General features: G+C 38.2%; 1 protein-coding gene across 2 annotated transcripts; it reads right to left on the minus strand.

Annotated features, from left to right (window-relative positions):
- Positions 1–901: 901 nt before the first annotated feature.
- On the minus strand, positions 902–10,827 carry LOC147334148 (uncharacterized). 2 transcript variants are annotated; one of them, XM_086271343.1, is made up of 3 exons: positions 3,794–10,827; positions 3,475–3,585; positions 902–3,388 (listed from the first exon to the last, which is right to left on the minus strand). In XM_086271343.1, the coding sequence occupies exon 1, from the start codon at positions 10,668–10,670 to the stop codon at positions 5,094–5,096; it is 5,577 nt and encodes a 1,858-aa protein (XP_086127469.1). In that variant the 5' UTR covers positions 10,671–10,827; the 3' UTR covers positions 902–3,388; positions 3,475–3,585; positions 3,794–5,093. The 2 variants fall into 2 exon arrangements, with proteins under 2 accessions (XP_086127469.1, XP_086127460.1); XM_086271334.1 differs by having other exon boundaries at positions 3,475–3,611.
- Positions 10,828–25,011: the final 14,184 nt, after the last annotated feature.

The raw sequence follows: 25,011 nt of genomic DNA on the forward strand, positions 1-25,011 counted from the left end.
CATGTCTTAACTTTGCTTCGTTAAGGAGATATGACGATTCGAATATGCCTCTCATTACAGAAATGCAGCGGTGATTTTGAACAAACTCTCCATTGACTTTATATGGAGAGTTTTCTGACCTTGTGTTAGTCTGAGGAGATTTGCCAAAATTATATAAATCCCACAACAATGATGGTGACATTTTCTGAAAGCCAGCAAAAATACCTACGTTTTGATGTATAATTTGTGGAAGTTGAGTGAAAATTGAGCAAGTAGCAGGAAGTTGTTCGGACATGAAGTGAAAATTGCAAAACCTTCAGTGGCACACTGGAAGCCAAGAGCATAGCAACCATAACAACACATGTATTTTGTGAAAAATCACAATTTTGCAACTCAAAACTTTAAGAGGCATAAAAGTAAAACAGTAAAAGATTTGAAAAAGCTGAATCATACCTGAATAGCCCAATAATTTGTGAACATTTTAAAATTTGAATGGTTGTTCTAGGTGAAAGTATGAGGAAGTAGTTAAGTTTCAAAAACAAGCAAATTTTAGCAGAATTGCTGAAGTTTCCCATTCATTTCAATGGGACAAATTAAAGGAAAAAAGTGGAATATTTTAAAAAGTATAATAGTTAAAAATAGCAAAAGTCATAGCCGGAAAGAGCAAAAATAGCTGAATAGTTTAAAATTTGAACGGTGAAAATCGGCTGAAAATTGTGGAAGTAGTTCTACGGCGAAAAGTGTACGGAAGTCCTAAGAATAATAATAATAACTAGAAAAATTTGCATTTCCTGCGAAAATGCAGTGTGGATGCTTTAAAGCTGAAGCTGCATGCAAAAAGTAGCTGAAAAAGCTGAAAAGTTGCAGAAATTGTAAAGCTGAAGCTGTCTGCTGAAGATAGTTGAAAATAGCTGAAGAAGCTGAAGAAATCAAAGCTAGTTTTTAAAAAGTTGTTGAAATTTTAATAACTTTGCAGAACAACATCAAGTTAACAAAAATGCAATAACTTAGCAGAAATGCAATAACTTAGAAGAAACATAACAATTCAGCAGAAATGTTGTAATTTACCAGAAGCTACAACTTAGCAGAAATGTAATAATTTAGAATAACATAACTTAGCAGAAATGATATAATTTAGTAGAAAATTAATAACTTGGCAGAAATATTACAACTTATCAGAACTGCTATAATTTTGCAGAAATGTAATTATTAGGAAAAAACTGTAAACAGATAAAAGCTAAAAATGATGAAGTAACCTCAAAGTTACTTGTTTAACTGTGAAAAATGACCAGAAACATTAGAAAAGGAAGAAAACCAATTCAATTAAATTTATATAGCGCCAATTCACAACAAAAGTCGCCTTAAGGCGCTTCATAGATACAGAGAAAAACCCAACAATCATATGACCCCCTATGAGCAAGCACTTTGGCGACAGTGGGAAGGAAAAACTCCCTTTTAACAGGAAGAAACCTCCAGCAGAACCAGGCTCAGGGAGGGGCGGCCATCTGCTGCGACCGGTTGGGGTGAGAGAAGGAAGACAGGATTACCAGCCAGCAGATAAACTGATGTGAAACAAAACCAAAGTAAAATTGCAGAATTTACACAGTTGGTGAAATGTAAAAATGGCAACAAAAAAACCCCAAACAAACAAACAAACAAAAAAACAAAAACAAACAACATTTAGTTAATAAATGCACAAGATGATTTGATGATAAATATGGTACCAATCTACAAAATACTGTCGAAATGAAGTCCACATTGTGATATATTTCAGGTGTGGAGAGTCACACAGCCAAACAATCGATGTGCATATTTAAAGAATCAAATAAAGAACATTGTTGTGGAATAAATTACAGTGAATAATAATCACTGCCCTGCATTAGAGAGTGACTTATGATGAGGTATTAATTGGCTTAACTTTACCTCTAACAGCTTTTCACATAGTGCTGTGACCAGGGTGAAATCCATCATAAAGTAACTGTAAACAGTAGAACCATTAGCATGAATGTTATGGTTCTACTCTGATCAAAACTCAAGTCAGCTGTGTGACCTGATATAAAATGATAAAGAGGAACACATATAAATGACCTTTATGAACTTTTCAAAATGACTTTATATGTCTGACCCATTATCTATATATATTAGAGCAGATGTGGAAAACCACTGTTAGACCTACTCTATACTAACACAAACACAGTCACAAATTCATTGCTAGTGTGACATGTGGTCCTTTTTGCCTTTGACCAATGATATGCTGGTTACTTGGACCAGTTTAGTATTTGCTGTCACAGAGGAATGTTAACCATAAATCCAAAAGACAAAACTGAAAAAATATGTTAATTGCAAACATGTTTTTGCTTAGTAAAAGGATTGAAATTACATGGAAACTATCACCTTAAAGCCTCATTGTAAATATCATCACAAACAGATGTTTTCCACGCGGTTAACAAAGCTCCACCACATCCAATCACTGCATATAAATCTAAAAGAAAACAACAACAAATAAAATGTAATTAACACAAGTGAAGTCTAAGGAGCTTGGAAAGAAAAGCGTCTGGACTTCTTTGAGTTTCTTGAAGACGTTTCACCTCTCATCCGAGAAGCTTCTTCAGTTCTAAGGGTCAATGGTGGAGAGTCCCAGATTTAAACCCAATGTGAGTTTCTCCACAAACAGGGACAAAGAACCCCCTGATGATCCTCTACCTAATCACATGAGCCAAGGTGTGAAAGTGGGTGTGGGTCCCAATCAGCCAGGGTTTTGGGTGAGCTCATTGTGAAACCTGGCCCCACCCTATCATGTGATTTCCTGAGGTCAGGAAATCACCCACGCCCACTCCCAGGATGTGAGTGGACGTTACAGTGTCTGGGGAGGGAACTCAAAACTGGATTATAGATGGCAGACAGTTGGTGTTGTAAACCACCGCCTCTGTTCAAAGATGGTCGCTCACAGTGGACGTAAATGGCTTCTTTCACTCCTCCATCTATCCAAAATGTGAACATTGGCATCCTCAAAGAGTGACCTTTGTCCTTTAGATGCAGATGAACTGCTGAGTCTTGTCCTGTGGAGGTGGCTCTTCTGTGTTGTGCCATGCGCTGGTGAAGTGGCTGTTTGGTCTCTTCGATGTAGAAGTCTGGGCATTCCTCGCTGCACTGTACAGCATACACCACATTGTTAAGTTTGTGTTTAGGAGTTTTGTCTTTCAGGTGAACCAGTTTCTGTCTGAGTGTTTTGCTGGGTCTGAAGTACACTGGGATGTCGTATTTGGAGAAAACTCTCCTGAGTTTTTCTGATACACCGGCCACATAGGGGATGACAATGTTGTTGTGTCTGTCTTTCTTATCCTCCCTCGCTGGTGTCTGATGTTCTTTTCTGTGAAGCTGGAATGCAGGCACACTGGACGAGCTTGTTCTAAAAAATACAGAAAAAGGAACATTTTATTTGTGTTAAGGCCTAAAAACTACAAATAAGTTATACAATGAACAATATTGAAATACCTTATAGGTGCTGCGGGCCACATAACCAGAATCCAGAGCAATCTCACACTTACATGATGGTGAGGAAAGACATGAGCTCTGCAATGAGGTTTGAATGTCTCAGTTGGGACACTGAAGAACTCAGAAGACAGCAATACCTGCACAGAGAGACAGAGTAGAAAAAGCATAGATTTGTAATCCATAATGTCAATTAAAACTCAAAAAGTGTCAACAAGTATAATCATTTGAGTGTGGAATTGTTTATTCAATAAACAGGATTTTAATTAATTAATTGATTTAAAAACACTGACATTTTTTTATCAAAGATAAAGAATCATACCTCTCTCTGCTCTGAGGATCACTGAGCATCTCTGACAGGAAATACAGTTTCCTCAGTAGGAGTCATCATTGATGGTCTCAGAGGTTGTAGTGTGGCAGCATGATGATGGTCTCCAGATCAGGCAGGAGGTCAGGTGATGGGTGTGTCATCTTCTCCATTGAAGACACACTGGTATGGCAGTTCATAACACAGCAGTCTCCTTGTGGCATGTAGTTATCTGTGCAGTCCAGCACTGATGGATCAGGTTTGGCTCAGCAGTTCATGAAGATGGTGTTAAGATGTTGTTGTTTCAGCTGAGGATGGTGAAGTTTGAAGGTTTTCCCACAAAGGAGACTGTGCCCTATCTGAAAAAATATATCTAACAAAACACGTGCTTATAACACCACCCACCCAGCTCAGCCCCCAAGTGTCTATGTAATGCTGGTATGGGGTGTCGGTTACTAAGTTTAATTAGTGCATCAGAAAGCGGGGGCTACACCTAAAGCCCACACTTTCTGATGTCTTTGTTTATTAGCAGCTTTTTCCAGCTGCTCAGAGCATTCTGACTTGGCCTTTATCCACCCAAACCCAAACCCACCCGGATAAAGGCCAAGTCAAACTCACACACCATACCAGCATTACATAGACACTTGGGGGCTGAGCTGGGTGGGTGGTGTTAAACTGTAGTCGGGAACTTTCAGAAAACTATCCATTTACTTCTAAATCAGTTTTTATACATATTCTGTAAGCTGTACTAATGTTTTTCTCTACATAATGTATCATTATAGACATCTCTGGTAGCCTAAAGATAGTTTAAAACTTTTGACATTTTTTACCTGTAAAACATGATAAGCAAAAACTCATTCATCACAAAAACTTTTGATTCTACAAAATCTACTATAATCAAGAAAATATAATTGTCTGTATTTATTCGTGTATGTCATCATAATAAATACCTGCATTTATCTGGGATTTATTTATTTACTATTTCATATTTTAAAGCCCTTGGAGGGGAAGATCTCGTTTGTTGAGCTACATACGTCATAGTAAAAAGATTTAGTCATTTAAAACATGATGTTGGTTTATCAAATGTTGCAGCACATTTCAGATCAGAGGTGCATGATAGCAGATGTTCTCTGCTCTGCATGAAGTTCAGCAATGATTTGGTGAAATGATTAATAACATTGCAATAAGAAAGGGTCTTCTGACAGACAGAGTAGGGAAGACCCTTTTTTCAATGAAAAATCTTTTTCATGCTCTACAATCAGTAAACTCTGTAACAAACATGATCTGTAATTGTTTCAAAACTCACCAGACGACTTCATGATTGGCTCGAGGACAGGACACAAAAGACAGGGTTGTGGTAACTGTAATATGATCTCAGAACACCTGAATACAGACATTTCTGTGGCTGAGAAATAAAAATGAGGTCAAGCAGGGTGTTCTTGTCTGTAGTGGCAGAAGTGATCAGCTGTGAATACCCTCTCGACTGAAACTGCTCCAGAATCTGTTTTCTTCCACTCTGCAACTGGTTCTCATTAAAATCTCCACACACAATTATTGGGTGACAGTCCATTATTTCAAGTGAATCTAAAAGACTTACCAGGTTTTGCATGAATGGTGTCAAACTGTAGTCAGGGGGTCTGTACACAACAGCAATGAGTGCAGGGAATGGAGCCTGAACCTTCAACACTAAAAACTCAAGATCAGTGACATTATGCAGATACTGTTTTACCTGAACCTGAAAATGATTCCTCAAATACACAACAACTCCCCCACCACTTCTGCTGGCCATGTGAGGAAAGTTTGTGTAGGACACATGTCTGTTGCGTTTGAACATGGTGTAGCCATCCAAATGAAGACTGTCTGCAACAAAGGAGCCTTGAAGGTGAGACTCAGTGAGACACAAAACATCTGCTAAACACATTTCATGATGACTCTTGATGTCACTGATGTGAGATGGCAAACCCTCTGTATTGTGATGGATCAGTGTAAGAGTGTCAAGTCTGCTGGCTGTTTCTCTGACCTGAAGAAGAGGCATCATTTCCTCAACACTGGCTTGTCTCATGGTTTGGAGCGCTGCAGTTACCTCGGGATTGGCGTAAATCTTTTTCTCATCCAAGTCCTGCAAATAGAGTCCACTGAGAGACGTCACCCTGCTGAGAGCAACGTAAGCCATACCTGGTTCAAAAATGTTCTTCATTGAAACTACAGCTGTCTGTGTTGTAAGACCCTGAGTTTTGTGAATTGTGCAGGCGAATGCTAGCTTTACAGGAAACTGTCTGCGTACTGCTCCTTTAAACTTCAGACTCTCCTCTGCTCTCTCAATGTAAACCAGATCATCAGAAGCTGCATTAGCACTGCGGTTGTGTCTCATAGGCTGCCGGTTGTCCATCCTGAGCCCCAGTTTAATCATGTGTCCATCATTTTCAGATCTCACCACCTTTACCAGTATACCAAAAGCACCGTTGACTAAACCGTTTAGTGTGTCCAAGTTTCTGGTCAGCATGACTCGAGCTCCTTCAGCAACATTCAGAGTGTCAGGTAAATCATTTCGCCCACCTGTAAATGGTTTGTCTCTTCGTTCCATTCTGCCTGTACATTTATCCTTCTGGAAATCGTCTGCATTGATTATTATGATGTTTGAATGAAGCTTCTTCAGGGTATCTATGTTATGGGATTCCACATTCTTGTTGGTGGCATAAATGTGTAAGACCTCAGTTGGACATTCTTCTGGTGCAGTCACAGCCTGTGACAACAAATCTCTGTCGCACTGAGAAAGCTCATCTGTCTTTTCTTTGACTCTAATCCTGTTCAGCATCTCTGCAAAGGCCACATCATCTTTCTGACGCATGATCTCGGTTAGAGTGATCATCTGAAAATGTTCCTGCCATAGGTCAATCTGTTCTGGATCGTAAACACAGAGAGGTTTAGACTGTCGCACTGGTGGCAGCTGGTAAAAATCTCCAACAGCTAAAACTGACATTCCACCAAAAGGTCTCTGAGTGCCTTTGATTTGTTTCAGTCTTGCATCCACATAGGCAAAAAGGGGTTTTGAAACCATTGAAATCTCATCAATAACAATAATTTCAGCATTCATCAGCTCAGATCTGACTTCATCCAGTTGGTTACCAAGTCCTTGAATGGGTGGTTTCAGACTCCTGGGTAGTTTCAGTAGAGAATGTAACGTAGAGCCACTGATAGAAAAAGCTGCTGTACCGGTAAATGAAGTCAGTAAAACAGTTGGATTTGATATGTCAGCTTCTTCTGCATTAGCAGGCAGTCTGCTCAGGATCTTTGATGCTTCAGAATGAATACACTTAATCAGATGTGACTTTCCAGTTCCTGCACCACCGTTGATATAGAAGAAAAATGGATCTGGGTTCAAACCACAAACTCGCTGAATACACCAGTCTCTTATGGCATAGAACACGCAGGCCTGCTTCTGGTTCAGATTCTGATACATTACACGTACCACGGCTGGATCTACTGCAGGTTGTTCTCTGACGGCTCTGATCTTTGTTACAGCATCAGACTGACGACTGTAGTCGGGAACATTCTCCTGTTCGTTCTCATCATCAGAATGTCTCTCAGGAAGATTCTCATCGCATTGCAGCCTCACAACTTCAGATTCAGGAGCAAGATTACACCATTCATCAATCACAACATCCCTATTTTGTTCAAACTCTTCCAGTGCACTCTCAATATCCTCAGAGTTCTTCTCATACTTGTCTTTATTTCTTTTCACAATCCGTTTCACAGACTCACTGTGGTCTGAACATGGAAGTCGTACAAAACCTGAGTTGTAGAAGGACTGATAGGTTTGGAACCCTTGTGGTTTCAGTTCCTGCTCTGATCTGTGTGGAAGGTAAAGTCTCAACAGTCGACCATAATATTGCTCAGGATCTTTTTCCTGTGAACAGTGGTAATATCTGATTATAGCTGGTTTATCATTCTTTCGCCTTTGTACAAATCCAAGCTGGTTTAGAAGAGGAAGCACATCTTTTCCTTCATTTGGACCACTCACCAACCTGCACAAGGCAGCAAAATCAGCCAGTGACATTTCCTCATATTCTGGGGTCTCAGGTCTGCATTTGTATTTATCACTCAAACTTGTCATCCAAATATTACAACTGTCGTGTGTTGTGCTTTCCAGGAAGCTCATGGGCCGACTCATTTTTACTGGGTTATCATCTGTTGGTACAAATACAACACTGCGGGAACATTTTTTCATTTTTAGGCCACAGACTCGAGTCACACACTCCTGTGCGCTGATTTCTCTCTTTTTTGAGTAAGCTTGCATCACAGCTCTCATTTCATCACATTCATTGACGGTGTTCTTATCAGAGTTGTCAATAACTGTCTTCAGGTATTCAGAGAGGCCAGATTCTTTCTTTGTTATATATTTACAGAGGTATTCTATACATGAATAGGCATTCAAAATGAATGAGACATCTAAATTAGAGTTCCAGGCTTCAAGCAGGTCTGGGTTGTAATTGTTGATCCAACACTCATTTGGGTCACGTTTCAGAATCAGAGCTGTTTTCTTGTTTATGTCTTGGAGGCATTGTTCATACTCATTCATTGTTAAGTTGCATCGTGACAGAATCTGCTCTATGGTGAGGGAAGCAGCTTCAGGTTCCTTCAGCAGGTTCAACAAAGGTCTGAGTTTGGCTTTTGCAGCTTCAGTGTCTGAATCCTCATCCTGTCTCACAATCATTGTTCTTGTGGCTGGTGGTTTGGGAAACCCAAATCTACAACCAGAGTTCACACTCTTAAAGCATGTCTTTGTGTGGTTTTTGCTGTGCTTTTGTAGCTCAGTGACTTTTTTGTGCAGTTCAGGTTGTTTTTCTGGATCAGGGAGTTGAGCTGAGATGTATCTGTCCACAAAGTCACAGACAGTTTGGTCATCATCCACATCTGCTTCTACCTTTTCTCGAATCCACAGCAACATGTGTATATGTGGACTACCTCTGTGCTGGAACTCAACTCTGTAAAAGTAATCAATGATCTCACCAAGGGGCTGTGCAGGAGAAAAAAGCAAATCTCTGAACAAAGCCTCAACACGTTTATCAAACATTCGCATGGTGGTTACTGGATTTGATCTTAGAATTTCACACTTTTCTGACCAGTCCAGGGCTTCAAAATCAACCTCTTCACCTTGCTGTCTCTTTATTGCTTGAATCACTTCAGGCCATCTCATCTCAGCAGCAGAGAAAGTGACAAAGAACTGAGGTGTTCCTATTTGGCGAACCATGCTGAATAGATCTCTGGTAGTTTTCTGCCAGTAAGCTGGAGTTCCTCTGAGTGGCTGCATAAATCTGATTGCATCTTTATTTCTTACCAGCTTCTCTACTTCTGTCTTACTTTGTAACATTCCTGATGTGATTTTGCGTCCATCTTTGGTCATAGTTTTACCTTTCCTTAGCTGTATTGTCATGCTGGAATTAGCCAAATGTATTTCAGTGACAAACTGTGAGAAAAACAAGTAATTTGTGTCTTTAGCAAATCTTGCATCAATGTTGAAAAGCCTTGACTTGAAGTAAGCACTTGGTGTGAGCTTGAGACGTCTCTTTTCATCCAGTGTATTCTGACCAGTAGGAAACTGCACAGGAAATGCCATGGCTTCCAAATGAGGAGTTCTGAAGAAGCTAACAGGATTGTTTCTTTCTGCAGGAGCCACACAATATGTGTTATCAGTGAAACAGAGAATCTCTTCTGAAATGTCTACAGGCTGCAGACAACTTTCTAGAGCAAAACCTCCATTGCTCAAATCACTTTCTGGTTCATCTGGATTTTGTTCCTCTGGTTGTTCATCACAGGATTGCATATTAATATCTTGGTCACTTTGAGACTCACTTTCGCACAAAAGGGCATCTTTTTCATAGTTGTCAATTTCCATTAAATCTGCTTCATTATAATCATCACTTGCCATGCTGGCTTCATCACTGCTGTCATCATCAGGTAACGTTGGATCACAAAGCAATGCATCATCTCTGATAACAATATCTGTGTACTGTGGATGAATTTGTTTCAGTTTACGCAGAGCTTGAATGAGTTTAGACCAGGTGACAGTCTGGAACAGCTGATGGCCTTTGTAGCACAGTCGTCTTTTCAATTTCACCCTCATGATCTGTGATTGGCTTCTGATCCTCGGTAAACTGTCAACTGTTTGTTGGACCTCAGATGGTACACATACCACATTACCACGTATGAGTCTCTGTCTCCCCTTTGGAAGAGGAATAATCTTAGCAAATGGTATGCATTTGGCAATCAGATGTCTCTCCAGAATGTTGAGATCACAAAGTTCAGCTGGAATATCCTGCAGTTCTAAACCATTAACAGCAGCAAGCCTGGGCATGCATCCACTTTTGAGGGAACTGTGACATGTGTGACAGATATACTCTTTTTTTCTCTCAACAGGAAAGCTGCAGTGATCATGACATGCTTCATCACACACATGAACATATTTACCAGTTAGACACTGATGAGCTACAGTCTGGTGTTTTGAGTAATTTTGTCTTTTGCAGATTTTCACCTGATTAGGAAAAGAAGCTTTTAGACAAACAGTACAAACATAAGATGGTGCTGACTTAATGTTTGATCTGAAACAAGATATGGCCTCATTCATTAAAGTGTTCTCTGGATGACACTGTAAAGTCTCAGCTGGTCGATGCATCTGGCGATATTTCCGTTTTATATTCATTGCACATCTGATATTATGCATCTGTCTGAAAGAAAAACCGTTCCAATATTTTACTCTCATTCGTTCTCTCATATTGTCCTTGTGTTGTTGCTGAAATCGTCTCTCTTCTCCATAACGCTTAGTCATGTAAGATAGTTTTTTCTTTTTAAATTCTTCACTTTCTTTATATAGGTTATATACATATGACCTCATGTAAGCTTTATGTTTTTCTCTGAATTCAGCACAAGTTCTGTATATTCTTCTTATACGCTCTTTCTGCTTATCTCTGAATATGGGAGACTCTCTATATGTTCTTGTTACACGTTCCTTCTGCTTTTCTCTGAATATGGGAGACTCTCTATATGTTCTTGTTACACGTTCCTTCTGCTTTTCTCTGAATATGGTAGACTCTCTATATGTTCTTGTTATACGTTCCTTCTGCTTTTCTCTGAATATAGGAGACTCTCTATACGTTCTTGTTATACGTTCCTTCTGCTTATCTCTGAATAGGGGATTGTCTCTATATGTCCTTATGACACGTTCTCTTTTTCTCTCTCTAATTTTAGCACTTTCTCTATACATCTTTCTCAAATGTTCTCTGTGTTTCTCCTTATAGGTAGCATTTAATTTATACAGCTCATTTTTGTACAGACTCCTTTTATGTCTGTGATCAGGATCATTACACTTCTTAGTTGAGTTTTTTTTCTTTGTCTTGAAGCTTTCATCAAACCTGTACATCTGCCTTTCTTTCGTCTTCTGATTTTCCTTTCGTTGTGGTAGCTTTTGTTGGGCTAATAATCTTCTCCTCATTTTTTGCCTTTCCTGTTTATTACGTTTCAGCAGTTTATCTGAGAGTTCCTCTGTTATCTTAGTTGAACTGGAGGCACTGTTTGAATCATTCTGAGGAACAGAATCTGGTGTTACCGGAGTTTCTCTCACAGAAGATGCAGAGGTTTTCTTTTCAAAATAATCAGAAGGATGTTTTTTTCCGGGAGCAGCTGTCTCATTTGAAGAATCAACTCTGGATGACATTACTTCACTGGTTAAATCTTTGGCCACAGGTTTCCGTGTCTGCTCAGTGTATATTTCGGAGTTTAATTCATGAACACGTTCATTTAAAGCTGGTGCTGGTGCACTTGTAGCTGTTTGTCTGTATTCGGTGGTTTGATTAGCATCTCTTTGGTCAGCAGCGTTTTCACTGTGAAACTCGATGGGCTGTAGTTCATAAGTACAGCTTGGTGCGATGCTGAACATTCTGTACAAACGTTTGATCCTGTCAATCATGTCATTAAGACGTGTGAATTTCAACATAACTGCAGTTCCACCACTTACACTTAGCGACAATGGCATACCAGTAGACTTACGTGGGTGAGGGTCAAAATATGCATATTCACCTGAAGTCAGCCTGCTAACAGCGATGACTGTTCCTCCCATGACTAGCAAAGCATAGCGAAACTCTGAAGCCAAACGCTGTAATCCCTGTTCAAGGCTCGGAAAGTGATCTGTACCATCAAATGTGCCGTAATGAGCAAACTGAGACATGTCGACTTGATACTCGTGTGTGCGGCTGGTAACAACTGAGGGAAGTTCATCGCAGGCTAGAAACACACTGTTCACAAACCTCAGTCTGGCATCTGAATAGACGGCATGGCCTTTGTCCAACACACGGTTTAGATCTGCTCTGGTAATAAATTCATCCTCGTGTAAGAATGACAGGAAAACCAAACTGTTAGCCATGCATTGCTGATTCCGGTACTTTCCATACCTAGGAGAAGCCTGGCTTCGGGAAGCACAGACGCTACTCACTCGTGGACTTTCACTGTTTGTAACCTGTACATGAGACTGTCCTGGAGCTTGTCCATCATGCTGTGTTTGTACAGTTAGCTGGGGTTCAGTCTGGATTACCTGCATAACTTCAGGCTCTGGGACAGACACTGAGGGAACACTTCTCTTTACCACATCTGCATAAGACACTGTGGCTGTCTCTCCATCATGCTGTGTTTGTACAGTTAGCTGGGGTTCAGTCTGGATTACCTGCATAACTTCAGGCTCTGGGACAGACACTGAGGGAACACTTCTCTTTACCACATCTGCATAAGACACTGTGGCTGTCTGAACACTGCTCTGCACTTCTGTGCTGGGAAAAGCTGAAACACACACCTTTACCTGCTCACTGCTCTGAGAAACATTCACCTGTTCTTTCTGCTTTTGCCATCTAAGCTTCTGGGACTGCGACCTTTGACTTTTTCTTGGCATTTTGCTGAAGTACAATCTGGAGCTTATATGTGTTTATACACAAATATAAACAAAACTGAACCTTGAAACAGAAAAACTTATAACTCCTTAAGTTACTGTTAAATCTGAGAAATGTACTATTATACTATAAAATGTTTTTATGAATATATGAATAGATGTTAAAAAGCTGATTTGTACTCCAAACTCAAAATAAAGGAAATTCAAAGTTCTCTGGAAACAATTTGGTCCGTTTTATTGTAGCTCTTTTAGAAACGGGGTTTCTTCAGCTGGATGTTCTGCAGCAGTCAGGAAACAGGAAGTCTGGGTCCTCAGGCACTTCTCGATGACAATACTGACTGAATACTTACACTGAGTGACAAAATGGGTTTGTCCTTAAATAATAATACTATAAACTTGCAGTCAAATGTTATAGCCAATGAAACAGACTAACAGACTGGATCTGATTTATTATTTATCTGAATGTATGTATTACAAAATAACCAGATTATCTTATTACAAATAAACTTATAAAAAGGTGATATTTTATACAATTGATCAAAGTAAGCCAAACTAGCAGTCCAAACTAAAGTCTAATGCAAAATTAAAATGACAAATGTAGGGCTGTGTAAGTAGTTTCTACTATAAGTTCTACTGTACTGTAATTCTACTACTGTATATTCAACTTGTAATTTAAAGCAAAATGACTGAATGTGAGAGAGCTTAATGACAGGAAAGAAAGAGCAGTGAGAGCAGAGATCTCTCAGAATTCTGTAACAGATAGATCAAGTTCTGGTAACTTGGATTTCTGAAAATTGGATTCTGAAAGGATTCTCAAAACTTGGATTCTCAAATTAGATAGAGCAGTAGAGATAGAGGGATACAAGATGGAATGGCTTTCAAATTAGATAGAGCAGTAGGGATAGAGGGATACAAGATAGAATGGCTTTCAAATTAGATAGAGCAGTAGGGATAGAGGGATACAAGATAGAATGGCTTTCAAATTAGATAGAGTTGGGAGAGTGATAGGATAGACAGAATTGCTTATAATGATAGAGAGAGAGAGGATCTTCTGCAGCAGGTCACCTGTAAGACACAAAAGGACTGGAATTAGTCATATTTCCAACATGCTTGGATTTACCATATTCTTCAGACTATATGGCATACCTAAAATCCTGTCATTATCTCAAAAACATACAATGTGCCTAGCGTATCGATTCTGGTTATGCTTACTGACCTCAAACGGGATTTCTGTGGTACACAGCGCTCAAAATTCTGTCAAATATTTTAGTAAGACTTCGTAAGCTACAAAGCTGTGCTGCTTGATGTATTGTCAGAGCATTATGGCTACCATAGTCAGGACCCTCGTAGAGTAATTCGTACGGTGCTTCAACATAACATTATGGTGTGTGTACAAGGACCTGGCACGTGCTAAGAGACATGCTTAAGAAGCAGATTTCAAACTGATCAACCCATGAAGAGTTTGATGGATTTGTGGATGAGGAATGAACTGAAAGAGTGTATTGTTCTGTATTTTATGTGTTACAACTGAACAGTGTTGAGAGTTGTTTGTGAATGACTTGAATAAAGTTTGACTTATCTGACTGTTTGTTTGGCTTAATCTGCCTTAAAAACAGGCTTGTTTATTGACATTATGCCTTATAATCTCAAAAATACAATACATGTAGGGCTTTAAATACTAAAGACTTCTACAGTAAATTATTGGACTGAACAGAATGACAATGTTTAACAAATGATGGTGGAACTGTTATAAGGACATTTTTACATTCTATTAAAACAATAAACTAAGTCTATAAACTCAAACGAAGACGTGCTGCTACAGTAACTTACTGTAAATATTAAATGGTCCAACAAAACCAACACACTGAGGTTACAGCACAGTTTCAGGTCACTCTGTATGAATTTTGGCAAAATGAGAAATTTGGAGACAACTAGTTTCTACACAGCAGTTTCTACATATTTCAGTCACATTTGGGGCATGTTTGATACACAGCAATAAGCACTACACTAAATCTATAATAAACTTATCATAGCTGATATAAAGGCCTAATTAGCAAAATTTAGTATGATGATCATTTCTTTGTAGATCATTTCATGATAAAAAGAACAGAAGTGAGTGCTGTATCTGAGCTGGTGCATGTAAGATCTTTGCTGGAGATTCCCACATTTCTTAAACAAACAAACAAACAAACAAACAAACAAACAAACAAACATGACTTTCAGACAGTTCATCTTTTGTAAATTAGGGCAGGATTATTTTCAAAAAACAGCCTTGATAAAAATATCAGGCCACTATAAAATGTCTTATGTTTATGTTTTCATCCCACCTATATTTTGCAAGTCATTATGACAAATTACAAAAAGCAGTTTTTAGGCAGTGATTTAAGGGAAGAAGCTTTTGAAATCCACCATGCCCTACCACCAGTGGTCTCAAACTCTGGTTGTTAAGGCCTGGTGTCCAGAAACTTTTCTATGTGTCCCTGTTGCAACACACCTGAATAACATTAGTAGGTCATTAGCAAAACTCTACAGAACGTGACTGCATGCTGAGGTGGTAATTCAGGAATTTGATTCATGTTATAGCAGCTCATGAGTGAATGAACATGATGCAATGAAAGTACTTTTAGAAGTACATTTTTCCAAACACTTAAATTACTTAAATTTGAACAGTCTTCGGGGATGCCACTTCAACACAGTCAAATTCTATACTCTCACTAATGACCTACAAATGTTATTCAGGTGTTTTGTAACAGGGACACGTGGAAAAGCTTCAGGACACCGGCCCTTGAAGAGTGGAGTTTGAGACCCCTGCCCTATGTGAATATTTAATTGTCCCTAAACTGCTAGTCGTGAGCTGCTCTAATGTGAAACAAACACATATAGTTCTGTAAAGGTTTACAAAGAGATTTCTAAGGATCTGGAGACCCCAGAAAACAGAAACCCTCCCAGACGTTTTTGCCTGTTCAGCTACAACAAGTTGCCTAATAATATCTCGATGATAACCAAGAGCTGTGCTGACTAACTGCACTAAACTGAATCATCTATAGTGAGAGAAAAACACCAGCATTAAAGTCAAACATGGTGCTGTTACTGTGATGTCCCAGAGTTCCTTTACTACTTCAGGACCTACATCAACTCATCAGGTCCTGGGCTTAAGTTTAATCACACTTAGGATCTGAAGCACACAAGCAAGTCCAATTGAATGAATGAAACAAAACACTTGGTGTAAACGAATCAGTCTGGACTTTAATGAAATTAAGATACTTGGTATGACTTGAAAACCCTATCCATCCATCCATCCATCCATTCGCTTCCGCTTATCCTTTTCAGGGGGCACTGGAGCCTATCCCACCTGTCATAGGGCGAGAGGCAGGGTACACCCTGGACAGGTCGCCAGTCTGTCGCAGGGCCAACACACAGGGACAGACAACCATTCGCACTCACATTCATTCGCAGATACACACCTAGTGACAATTTGGATTATTCAATTAACCTATCCCCACAAGCTGCATGTCTTTGGACGGTGGGAGGAAGCCGGAGTACCCGGAGGTAGGGCTGCTCGATTATGGCAAAAATGATAATCACGATTATTTTCACTGAAATTGAGATCTCGATTATTTGACGATATTTATTTAACCCTTTAAGACCTACTATAGAACCAAGTCCGCCAGAGCTTATATTATTTTTTTACATGTTGTAGTGCCATTTGTGGGAGCATTTCAAGTTGCTATACAACTGTTATAGCCCATATTTTAATAATATGTATGCATTAAGTCCATAGTAACTACATTAATTGCAAAAAAGTGCAATAAACTACAAAAAAATTGAAAATTGTTTTTGTTTTTTAACATATATTTCTACTTGGAGAAATTTAAGAGGTTTATCCCTCAAAACTTTAAATACAAAAAAGTTGCAAAAAATAGTTTACAACAACAGGAAATTTATTCAGTGTCTTCATAGTTTTATTTTGGAGATACAGCAATTTTTATATACTGCAGGAAAAACAAAAACAATCCTATGATGCAAATTTGCAAAGAAAACAGCAGGTGCATCAAAATAAACTATTTCCAGCAGTGCAATTCGAGTTCTAAGCATCCCAGCAACTATTCAGAAAAGTCAAACATGACCAGTATAGGCTTTTAAGGCCTACAAGTAAAAAAAAACTACATTTTCCGCGAAAATGACATCACTTCCGGTTTCGGGCAGGAAATGGCGGACATGTGATAGTTAGCGGTCTGTTTCAATGTGCGAAGTGTTACGAACAGCTGATCAGATCGGCAAAGCGTGTTTCTGGAATATTATGTTTTTGTTCCTGCAAGCGCTTTTTATGCAATTTATGTGGAAGGAAACCGTGACCGAGGACAAGCTGATGGCATAAGATGTAAGTTTCATATGCAAAACAAATTATTGCGCTAGCTTACACGGTTCAGGTTCTACAGGGATTTAAAAAGTTACACAAAACAGAGCGTGCTGCTCTGACCGGCTTTAAAGGGTTAACAATAACAATGTATTGAATAATGACTTTAAAAAATAATATAAAATAGTGTGCAACACCACTGAAGTTTTTTTTTTTTTTTTACCTCTCTTTTCAACCAACGGCAGTCACTCTCCAAATAACTTCTGCTTAGCTTTCCGAGCTTCCCTCGGGTCCTCTTAATCAGCGGTCTCAACCTTTTTTGCGCCACGGACTGGTTTATGCCCGACAATATTTTCACGGACCGGCCTTTAAGGTCTCGCGGATAAATGAGGGAGGGGCTAATAATCGGCTCAGTCATTTTTAATGATCGTTGAAAGCCCAGATCGTAATCGTGATTAAAATTCGATTAATTGAGCAGCCCTACCCGGAGGGAACCCACGCAAACACCGGGAGAACATGCAAACTCCACACAGAAAGACCCCGGCCTGATGTTGGAATTAAACTCAGGACCTTCTTGCTGTGCGGCAACAGTGCTAACCACCGTGGTACTTGGTATGACTTGAAAACCCTATATTGGGCCTTAATTAAGACTTTTTTCTTTTCTTTTTTTGCCTGTCCTGTTTGGATCTAATTAAGACAATTCTGAAATTATAGTGGACCAAAATCAACCAGTGATGTAAACCAGTCATTACCAGTTACTGTAAATGCTTGATGGTAATTGTTGCTATCAGGGCATCCACAGCTGGGTATTAGAGACCAATATGTTTTTACATTAGACCAGGTTGTTCTGGTTCAAAAATGAAATCATCACTTTAAAACTGCTTTTTGTATTTATCCAGGTCATCCTTGTTAGATGATTTGAAACATGTGAAAAAAAGCATAAACAAAATAAATCTGCAAGGAAGAAAGACCTTTCTCAGCACTGTACTGCAGACAAAACCTATACTTACCAGACTTGCGACGATCAGATCAGTATCCTAGAGAAAGGAAACAACACATCAGATCACTGTTTAATGACTTACACTGTTGAACCTCTTCACACACAATCCAATTTACTGTGACATGAAATAACTAGTAAGATCCTCAATTTCTTCAAGCCTTTATGAACTCACTGTAGTCTAAAGAGGACAAACTTTAGTTACAGAGTCTCACATGACGATGACATGTGTAATAAAGGCATGCATACTACAGAAGTGCAAAGAAGAGGCACCTATATTTGTTGGTACAGATTATGGCTTTTTAGCTCCATCATTTTCTATCACAAGTCAGTGCTTAATAAAGTGTGGAAAAACCACAACTGTTAGAATCAACGGAAAACCTCATTAGGTTTTAGTTCTGATCTGAATATGTAAATCCTAAAATACATGTAAATTCTGACATGTTATAGTAACAACAGTGGCACGCCATTTTTGCAATTAATTTCTTAAAAATTATAATAAAAAGTCCTTCCATTGTACCTGTTGGCAGGAATCTTTTTGTATTTTGCAATATTTCCCTTTTATATATAATTTTCAAACACATTGTATCAAGCAACTTATTAAGAAACTGATTTAAACTTAGTGTACATAAATTACACACAGGCTTTAACATACACAACATTGCCTACTCACAACTCTGGTTCTCTTAGTCTTTTATTATTGCTTAAATGTTTAACGTACCACTTCTGTTCACTCAGGCAAAAATACTTCTATAGTGGTCTGACTTTAATGTAATACATAAGCAGAATATGAGTGAAGATATAAATCAACAACTGTGGTGCTCTTAAGTGTTTAAGCTAGGGCTGCTCAATTAATCGAATTTTAATCACGATTACGATCTGGGCTTTCAACGATCATTAAAAATGACTGAGCCGATTATTAGCCCCTCCATCATTTATCCGCGAGACCTTAAAGGCCGGTCCGTGAAAATATTGTCGGGCATAAACCGGTCCGTGGCTCAAAAAAGGTTGGAGACCGCTGATTAAGAGGACCCGAGGGAAGCTCGGAAAGCTAAGCAGAAGTTATTTGGAGAGTGACTGCCGTTGGTTGAAAAGAGTTTAAAAAAAAAAAACTTCAGTGGTGTTGCACACTATTTTATATTATTTTTTAAAAGTCATTGTTAACCCTTTAAAGCCGGTCAGAGCAGCACGCTCCGTTTTGCGTAACTATTTTTAAATCCCTGTAGAACCTGAACCGTGTAAGCTAGCGCAATCATTTGTTTTGCATATGAAACCGGAGGAGTTGTACTTACATCTGATGCCATCAGCTTGTCCTCGGTCACGGTTTCGTTCCACATATAGCTTTGCAAAAATTGCATAAAAAGCGCTTGGAGGAACAAAAACATAATATTCCAGAAACACGCTTCGCCGTTCCTATCAGCTGTTCGTAACACTTCCCACAGTGAAATGATGCACATGCTGTTTTCTTTGCAAATTTGCATCATAGGATTGTTTTTTGTTTTTCCTGCAGTATATAAAAATTGCTGTATCTCCAAAATAAAACTATGAAGACACTCAAAATAAATTTCCTGTGGTGGGAAACTATTTTTTGCAACTTTTTTTGTATTTAAAGTTTTGAGGGATAAACCTCTTAAACTTCTCCAAGTAGAAATATATGTAAACAAAACAAAAGCGATTTTCAAAATTTTTTTTGTAGTTTATTGCACTTTTTTGCAATTTATGTAATTACTATGGACTTAATGCATACATATTATTAAAATATGGGCTATAACAGTTGTATTGATGTATAGCAACTTGAAATGCTCCCACAAATGGCACTACAGCATGTAAAAAAAATAAATAAAAATAATATAAGCTCTGGTGGACTTGGTTCTATAGTAGGTCTTAAAGGGTTAAATAAATATCGTCAAATAATCGTGATCTCAATTTCAGTGAAAATAATCGTGATTATCATTTTTGCCATAATCGAGCAGCCCTAGTTTAAGCTACCACTTACACTAACTCACCTAAAATGCGTTCATAGTTATGTCTGCTAGGTAAATCCATAAACAAACGGAGAACATGAACAACTGTATAAAAACAGTTGTTTGTGTTCAAACATAAAAATCAGACACAAATGGCCTGTTAAACTTCAGGGACAGTCAGAGGTCATGTGTGGGGCCTTTGCTGCTACAAGGTATAAATTCTGACCATTTGTTTTTGCCCATCAGTAAATGGTAATGTCACAAAAACCAAACTACGTTAGGTAAGTTGCTAAACATGTTACACAGTGACAATGTCATATTACTGCAGTTACAATTGCTGCTTACTTACCAGCAAAGGCAAAACCGAAGTTCTGTTTCACTCTGTAACAAAAGAACAAAAATACAGAATCAGACAACTGAAATCAGCATCAGAGTCAATACTGCATCACAATCTGTAGTGGGAAAAAAAATCTGTTAAATTCTTTGTTTACAACAGCTTTACTATAAACACCCCATCTTCTCTTTCTGCACCTTATTAAAGATTTCTGTCTTTATTAAGGTGATGTGTCGTTTTATCCATCTGCAATTCCACAGAAATTCCTCATGAACGTAAAGCTCTAATACTTTGGTGCTATTACATAACACAGCAGATACCACAAGCAATGATTTGCTCGCACTGCACACTTGATCAAATGATAACATCACAGTTTCAAAGCGTGCAACAATCACAAATAATACTTGATACTATAAATGCTTGATGGTAGTTCTTCGTATCAGGGCTTCCACAGCTGGGTATTAGAGACCAGCATGTTCTCACATTAGAACAGATAGCTCTGGTTTGGTTTTCTCTGCTTCATACGTGAAATCATCACTTTAAAATGCTTTTTTGTATTTATTCAAATCATCCCTGTTAGATGATTTGAAACATGTGACAAAAAAGCATGAACAAAATAAATCTGCAAGGAAGAAAGACTTTTCCCAGCACTGTACCTCAGACAAAATGAACTCACTTTAGTCTAAAGAGGGCAAAATTTAATTGCAGAGTCTCAAATGGCCTTAACATGTGTAATAAAAACAATAATTACTACAGAAATGCTTTGATAAGCCTTTAAAATTAGACATAAATGGCCTATTAAACTTCAGGGACATTTTTAGGGACACTCAGAGATCGGGGGGGGCTTTACTGCTTATAAATCCTAAATGTGTTTTTGCCCATGAGCAAATGGCAAGATATCACAAAAAGCCAAACTATTGTATGTAAATTGCTAAAAATGTTACACAATCCCAATTTCATATTGCTTCAGTTACAATCACGGTTTACTTACCAGCAAAGGCAAAACCAAGCTTTATTTCACTCTGTGTAACAAAAGACAAAGAACAAAAATACAGGATCAGAAAACTCAAATCAGCATCAATACTGCATCACTCTCTGTTGTCAAAAAGATTCACTAAACTTCTTTGTTTACTACAGCTGGAATACAAACAACAACTCTCCTCTGTTTTCTTTGGTCTACATCTCATTTAAGATTGCAAAACACTCATACATGAAAAACTGCACGACATATTTTTAAGGCTTTAATATTTGAGGTGGTCTGCATTCAAATTCTACTTCCTAAAATATTACCAACTGCACATAGTATCATTAAATATGCTGTTATTTTAAAATAAATATCTATATACCATACTAATAATAATATACTGCCATATTTTATTTATGTGAAGGTGGGCTGTTGTTTATTTCATTAATTTCCCACAAAGTGAGAATTTAAACTGTGCTGCAGATTTAGGTTGGCACAAACAAGCCTTTGTTAAACAGTTCTTAAAAATTAAAGTCTACATATTAGGAGTTCTTATTATTCTTGGGCTATGTCCACACGTACACAGGTACTTTTGAAAATGGAGATTTTTCTATGCGTTTGCACCTTTCGTCCACACTTAAACGGCGTTTTCGGTCACTGAAAAACTAAAAACGCTTGCCAGAATATTTTCGAAAACTCCGTTTTTGCATTTATGTGTGGACAGGGAAACGGAGAAAACGCAGCGCCTTTTTTGACGTCACACTGTGCGCCACGTTATTGTTTCGGTGAAATGCATTTCTACAATACGGTTACTGTTAATTGTTCTCTCTGCAGTGTTTAAATGCTTACATATGCGCACACAGTTACTGTCCCCCCACAGATATGACTCGGTTCTGCTTCTATGCCCCATCTTTGTTTGCCATTTCCCACCGAGGCTTCTAGACTTCTGATTGGCCAACATTTCTACACGGTTAGGAATATAGCGCCACCTGCTGCTTTGGCATGTTCCTAGCAGCGTTCTCCTTCATTTCTGCATTTATGTGTGGACGGGATTGTTTTTTAAAACAGAAACGGAAAATCTCCGTTTTCAAAAATACCCGTGTATGTGGGGACATAGCCTATGTTTAATCCTCAGTTTCTCCCCCCCTCCTTTGTCTTAATTAACCCACAAGACCTGCACACACGTGACTCTTTCTCCCGTGTTCGGTCAGAGGCGGTAAAATGGCTCCTTTGATCTTGCCGACAGCTGACACTGAATCTAAGATGGCGGTTCGTTAAAAACTTTACAGCATAAAGAATGAGGCTGTTTTAACCAACTGATTTGTGAAGAGAACTAACTGCACCTTATGTAACAGGCTGACAAACACGAACACACCAAATGTAATTAATAAAACAACACGATAACCGTGGTTCACAGTCAAATTTTCATTTCACACTGGGCTCAAAGGAGCGCTAGGCATTAGCATCGGGTTGTTAGCTCATCAAACACTCCTTTTACATACAAAAATGACAAAGTTTCACTAAGAAAAAGCAACCACTGTGTTACTCTAATATGAGTTATACCTCGGTTGGCTTTATAAATCACTAAAAGAACTCGTTAAATCGCACAAACAGACTATAAACATTTAGGAGAGAAGAGGAGAAGCAGAGCAGCAGCACTCACCCAGAGCGGACTCAGCGAAGTGTGCGGAATGGCGGATGTCCGGCAGTCAGGTAAAAGATGAGGCGTTCACGGGTAGTAGGAAATTCCAGTATTTACACACAATGGGCATTGTAAACATCAAAAATGTAGGTGATTTTAAATATTCTATACAATATTTATTTGCTACAGAAAAAACTCGCAGAACTTTAAATCTATAACTTGAATAAATATTATTAGAAGGCTCTACTCCTGAACACCAACACCAAAGAGCTGAGTTCACCAGACCTGAAAAAAAAACAACAACCAGTCCAGGACAGTCAGTCTGCAAAGATGTTTTAAAGACAAATATATATATATAAACATTATCCATTAAGGATTCCCCTCAAAACAAATGACTATAATTTCCTAACCGTAAGGGCTAGAACGGTCACTGCACCGTTTTGTTCAGAAGAGATGGGGGAATCTTCAAGTGTTGACAATTTATCATTAAAATGTGAATTTTTAGAGATATATGACATGGATGACTTGTTGACTTAGAAGCCACGAATTCCCCAATATGCAAATAGATTAAGCATAAATACTACATTTAGTAGAAATACTATGTTTTAGCACAAATAGTATAAAAAGCAGAAATACTGTAATTTAGCAGAAATACTATATTAGGCACAAATTCTATGAAAAGCAGAAATAGTATGATTTAGCAGAATAGTAATATATAGAAATAGTATGATTAAGCATAAATACTACATTTAGTAGAAATACTATGTTTTAGCACAAATCCTATAAAAAGCAGAAATACTATAATTTAGCAGAAATACTATATTAAAATTAAAAATGCAAAAGACAATAAATGTCCCTAAGGACCTCTGAAGGTTAAACACAAATCCTATAAAAAGCAGAAATACTATATTAGGCACAAACAGTATAAAAAGCAGAAATACTATAATTTAGCAGAAATACTATGTTAGGCACAAATAGTATAAAAAGCAGAAATACAATTATATAGCAGAAATGCTGTATTTAGAAAGAAAAATATAACATAGTAGAAATAGTATGATTTGGCAGAAATACTATATTTAGCACATATACTGTAACATGACAGAAATTCCTCCAATTAGTAGTAATACTTTAACATAACACAAATGTTATGATTTGGCACAAAAATCATGATTTGGCAAAAATACTATGATTTAGCAGAAATACTATGATTGAGCAGAAATACTAAGATTGAGCAGAAATACTAAGATGTAGTAAAAGTACTTTGATTGAACAGAAATACAATTATGGAGGAGTAATACTTTAAAATGGGAGAAATATTGATACACACACACACACATACACAGAGCCTAAAGGGAAGAGTATTTGTGCCATGGAGTGTTAACAAGAATGTGAGGTCCATATTATCAAAAGCTGGTAAAATCATAAAAATTTGCAGAATTGTAATAAATGATGAATATGAATTACTGGTCTGTGACAGTGTATTAATTTGTAGGGAAAAAAAACATGTTGACCAAGGTGGAATCGAACCCACGACCTTTGGCTTGCAGAGCCGTGTCATTACCAACTGCGCCACTGGGAAAGAGAGCGGCCGCTTTGGAAAAACAGGCTGATGAGGAGTCAGAATTAGATTGCGGTGAGAGGCGAAAAACACCGTTTTTTGGAGTTACAAAACGTTGTGTAACTCAAAAACTAGGTGGACTAGAAGCATAATTCTTCTACTGGCTGAATCAGCGGACTTTGGTGTACTTTGACTGCGATTTTCATTGCTCTCTGTACATCTGTCGCTGAGATATGACGAGAGAGGAAACGGGAGACCTCAGATATGATTGGCTGGCTGGGAGGCCGTGCAGGCTGTGATCTGTATACTTGAATGTCTGAGTCCTCACAGAGGATTGGCTGCCTGGGGACCTGGCAGAAATATATAGAAATAGTATGATTAAGCATGAATCCTATAAAAAGCAGAAATAGTATATTAAGCACAAATCCTATAAAAAGCAGAAATTGTATGATTTAGCACAATAGTAATAAGTTAAACAGAAAAAT

This window comes from Aulonocara sp. 'chitande type north' Nkhata Bay, linkage group LG3, assembly GCF_057382095.1.
Source record: "Aulonocara sp. 'chitande type north' Nkhata Bay isolate Kocher_YH1m ecotype deep benthic linkage group LG3, A_spYH_male_GT1.1, whole genome shotgun sequence".
In the NCBI taxonomy this organism is placed as follows: Eukaryota; Metazoa; Chordata; class Actinopteri; order Cichliformes; family Cichlidae; genus Aulonocara; species Aulonocara sp. 'chitande type north' Nkhata Bay.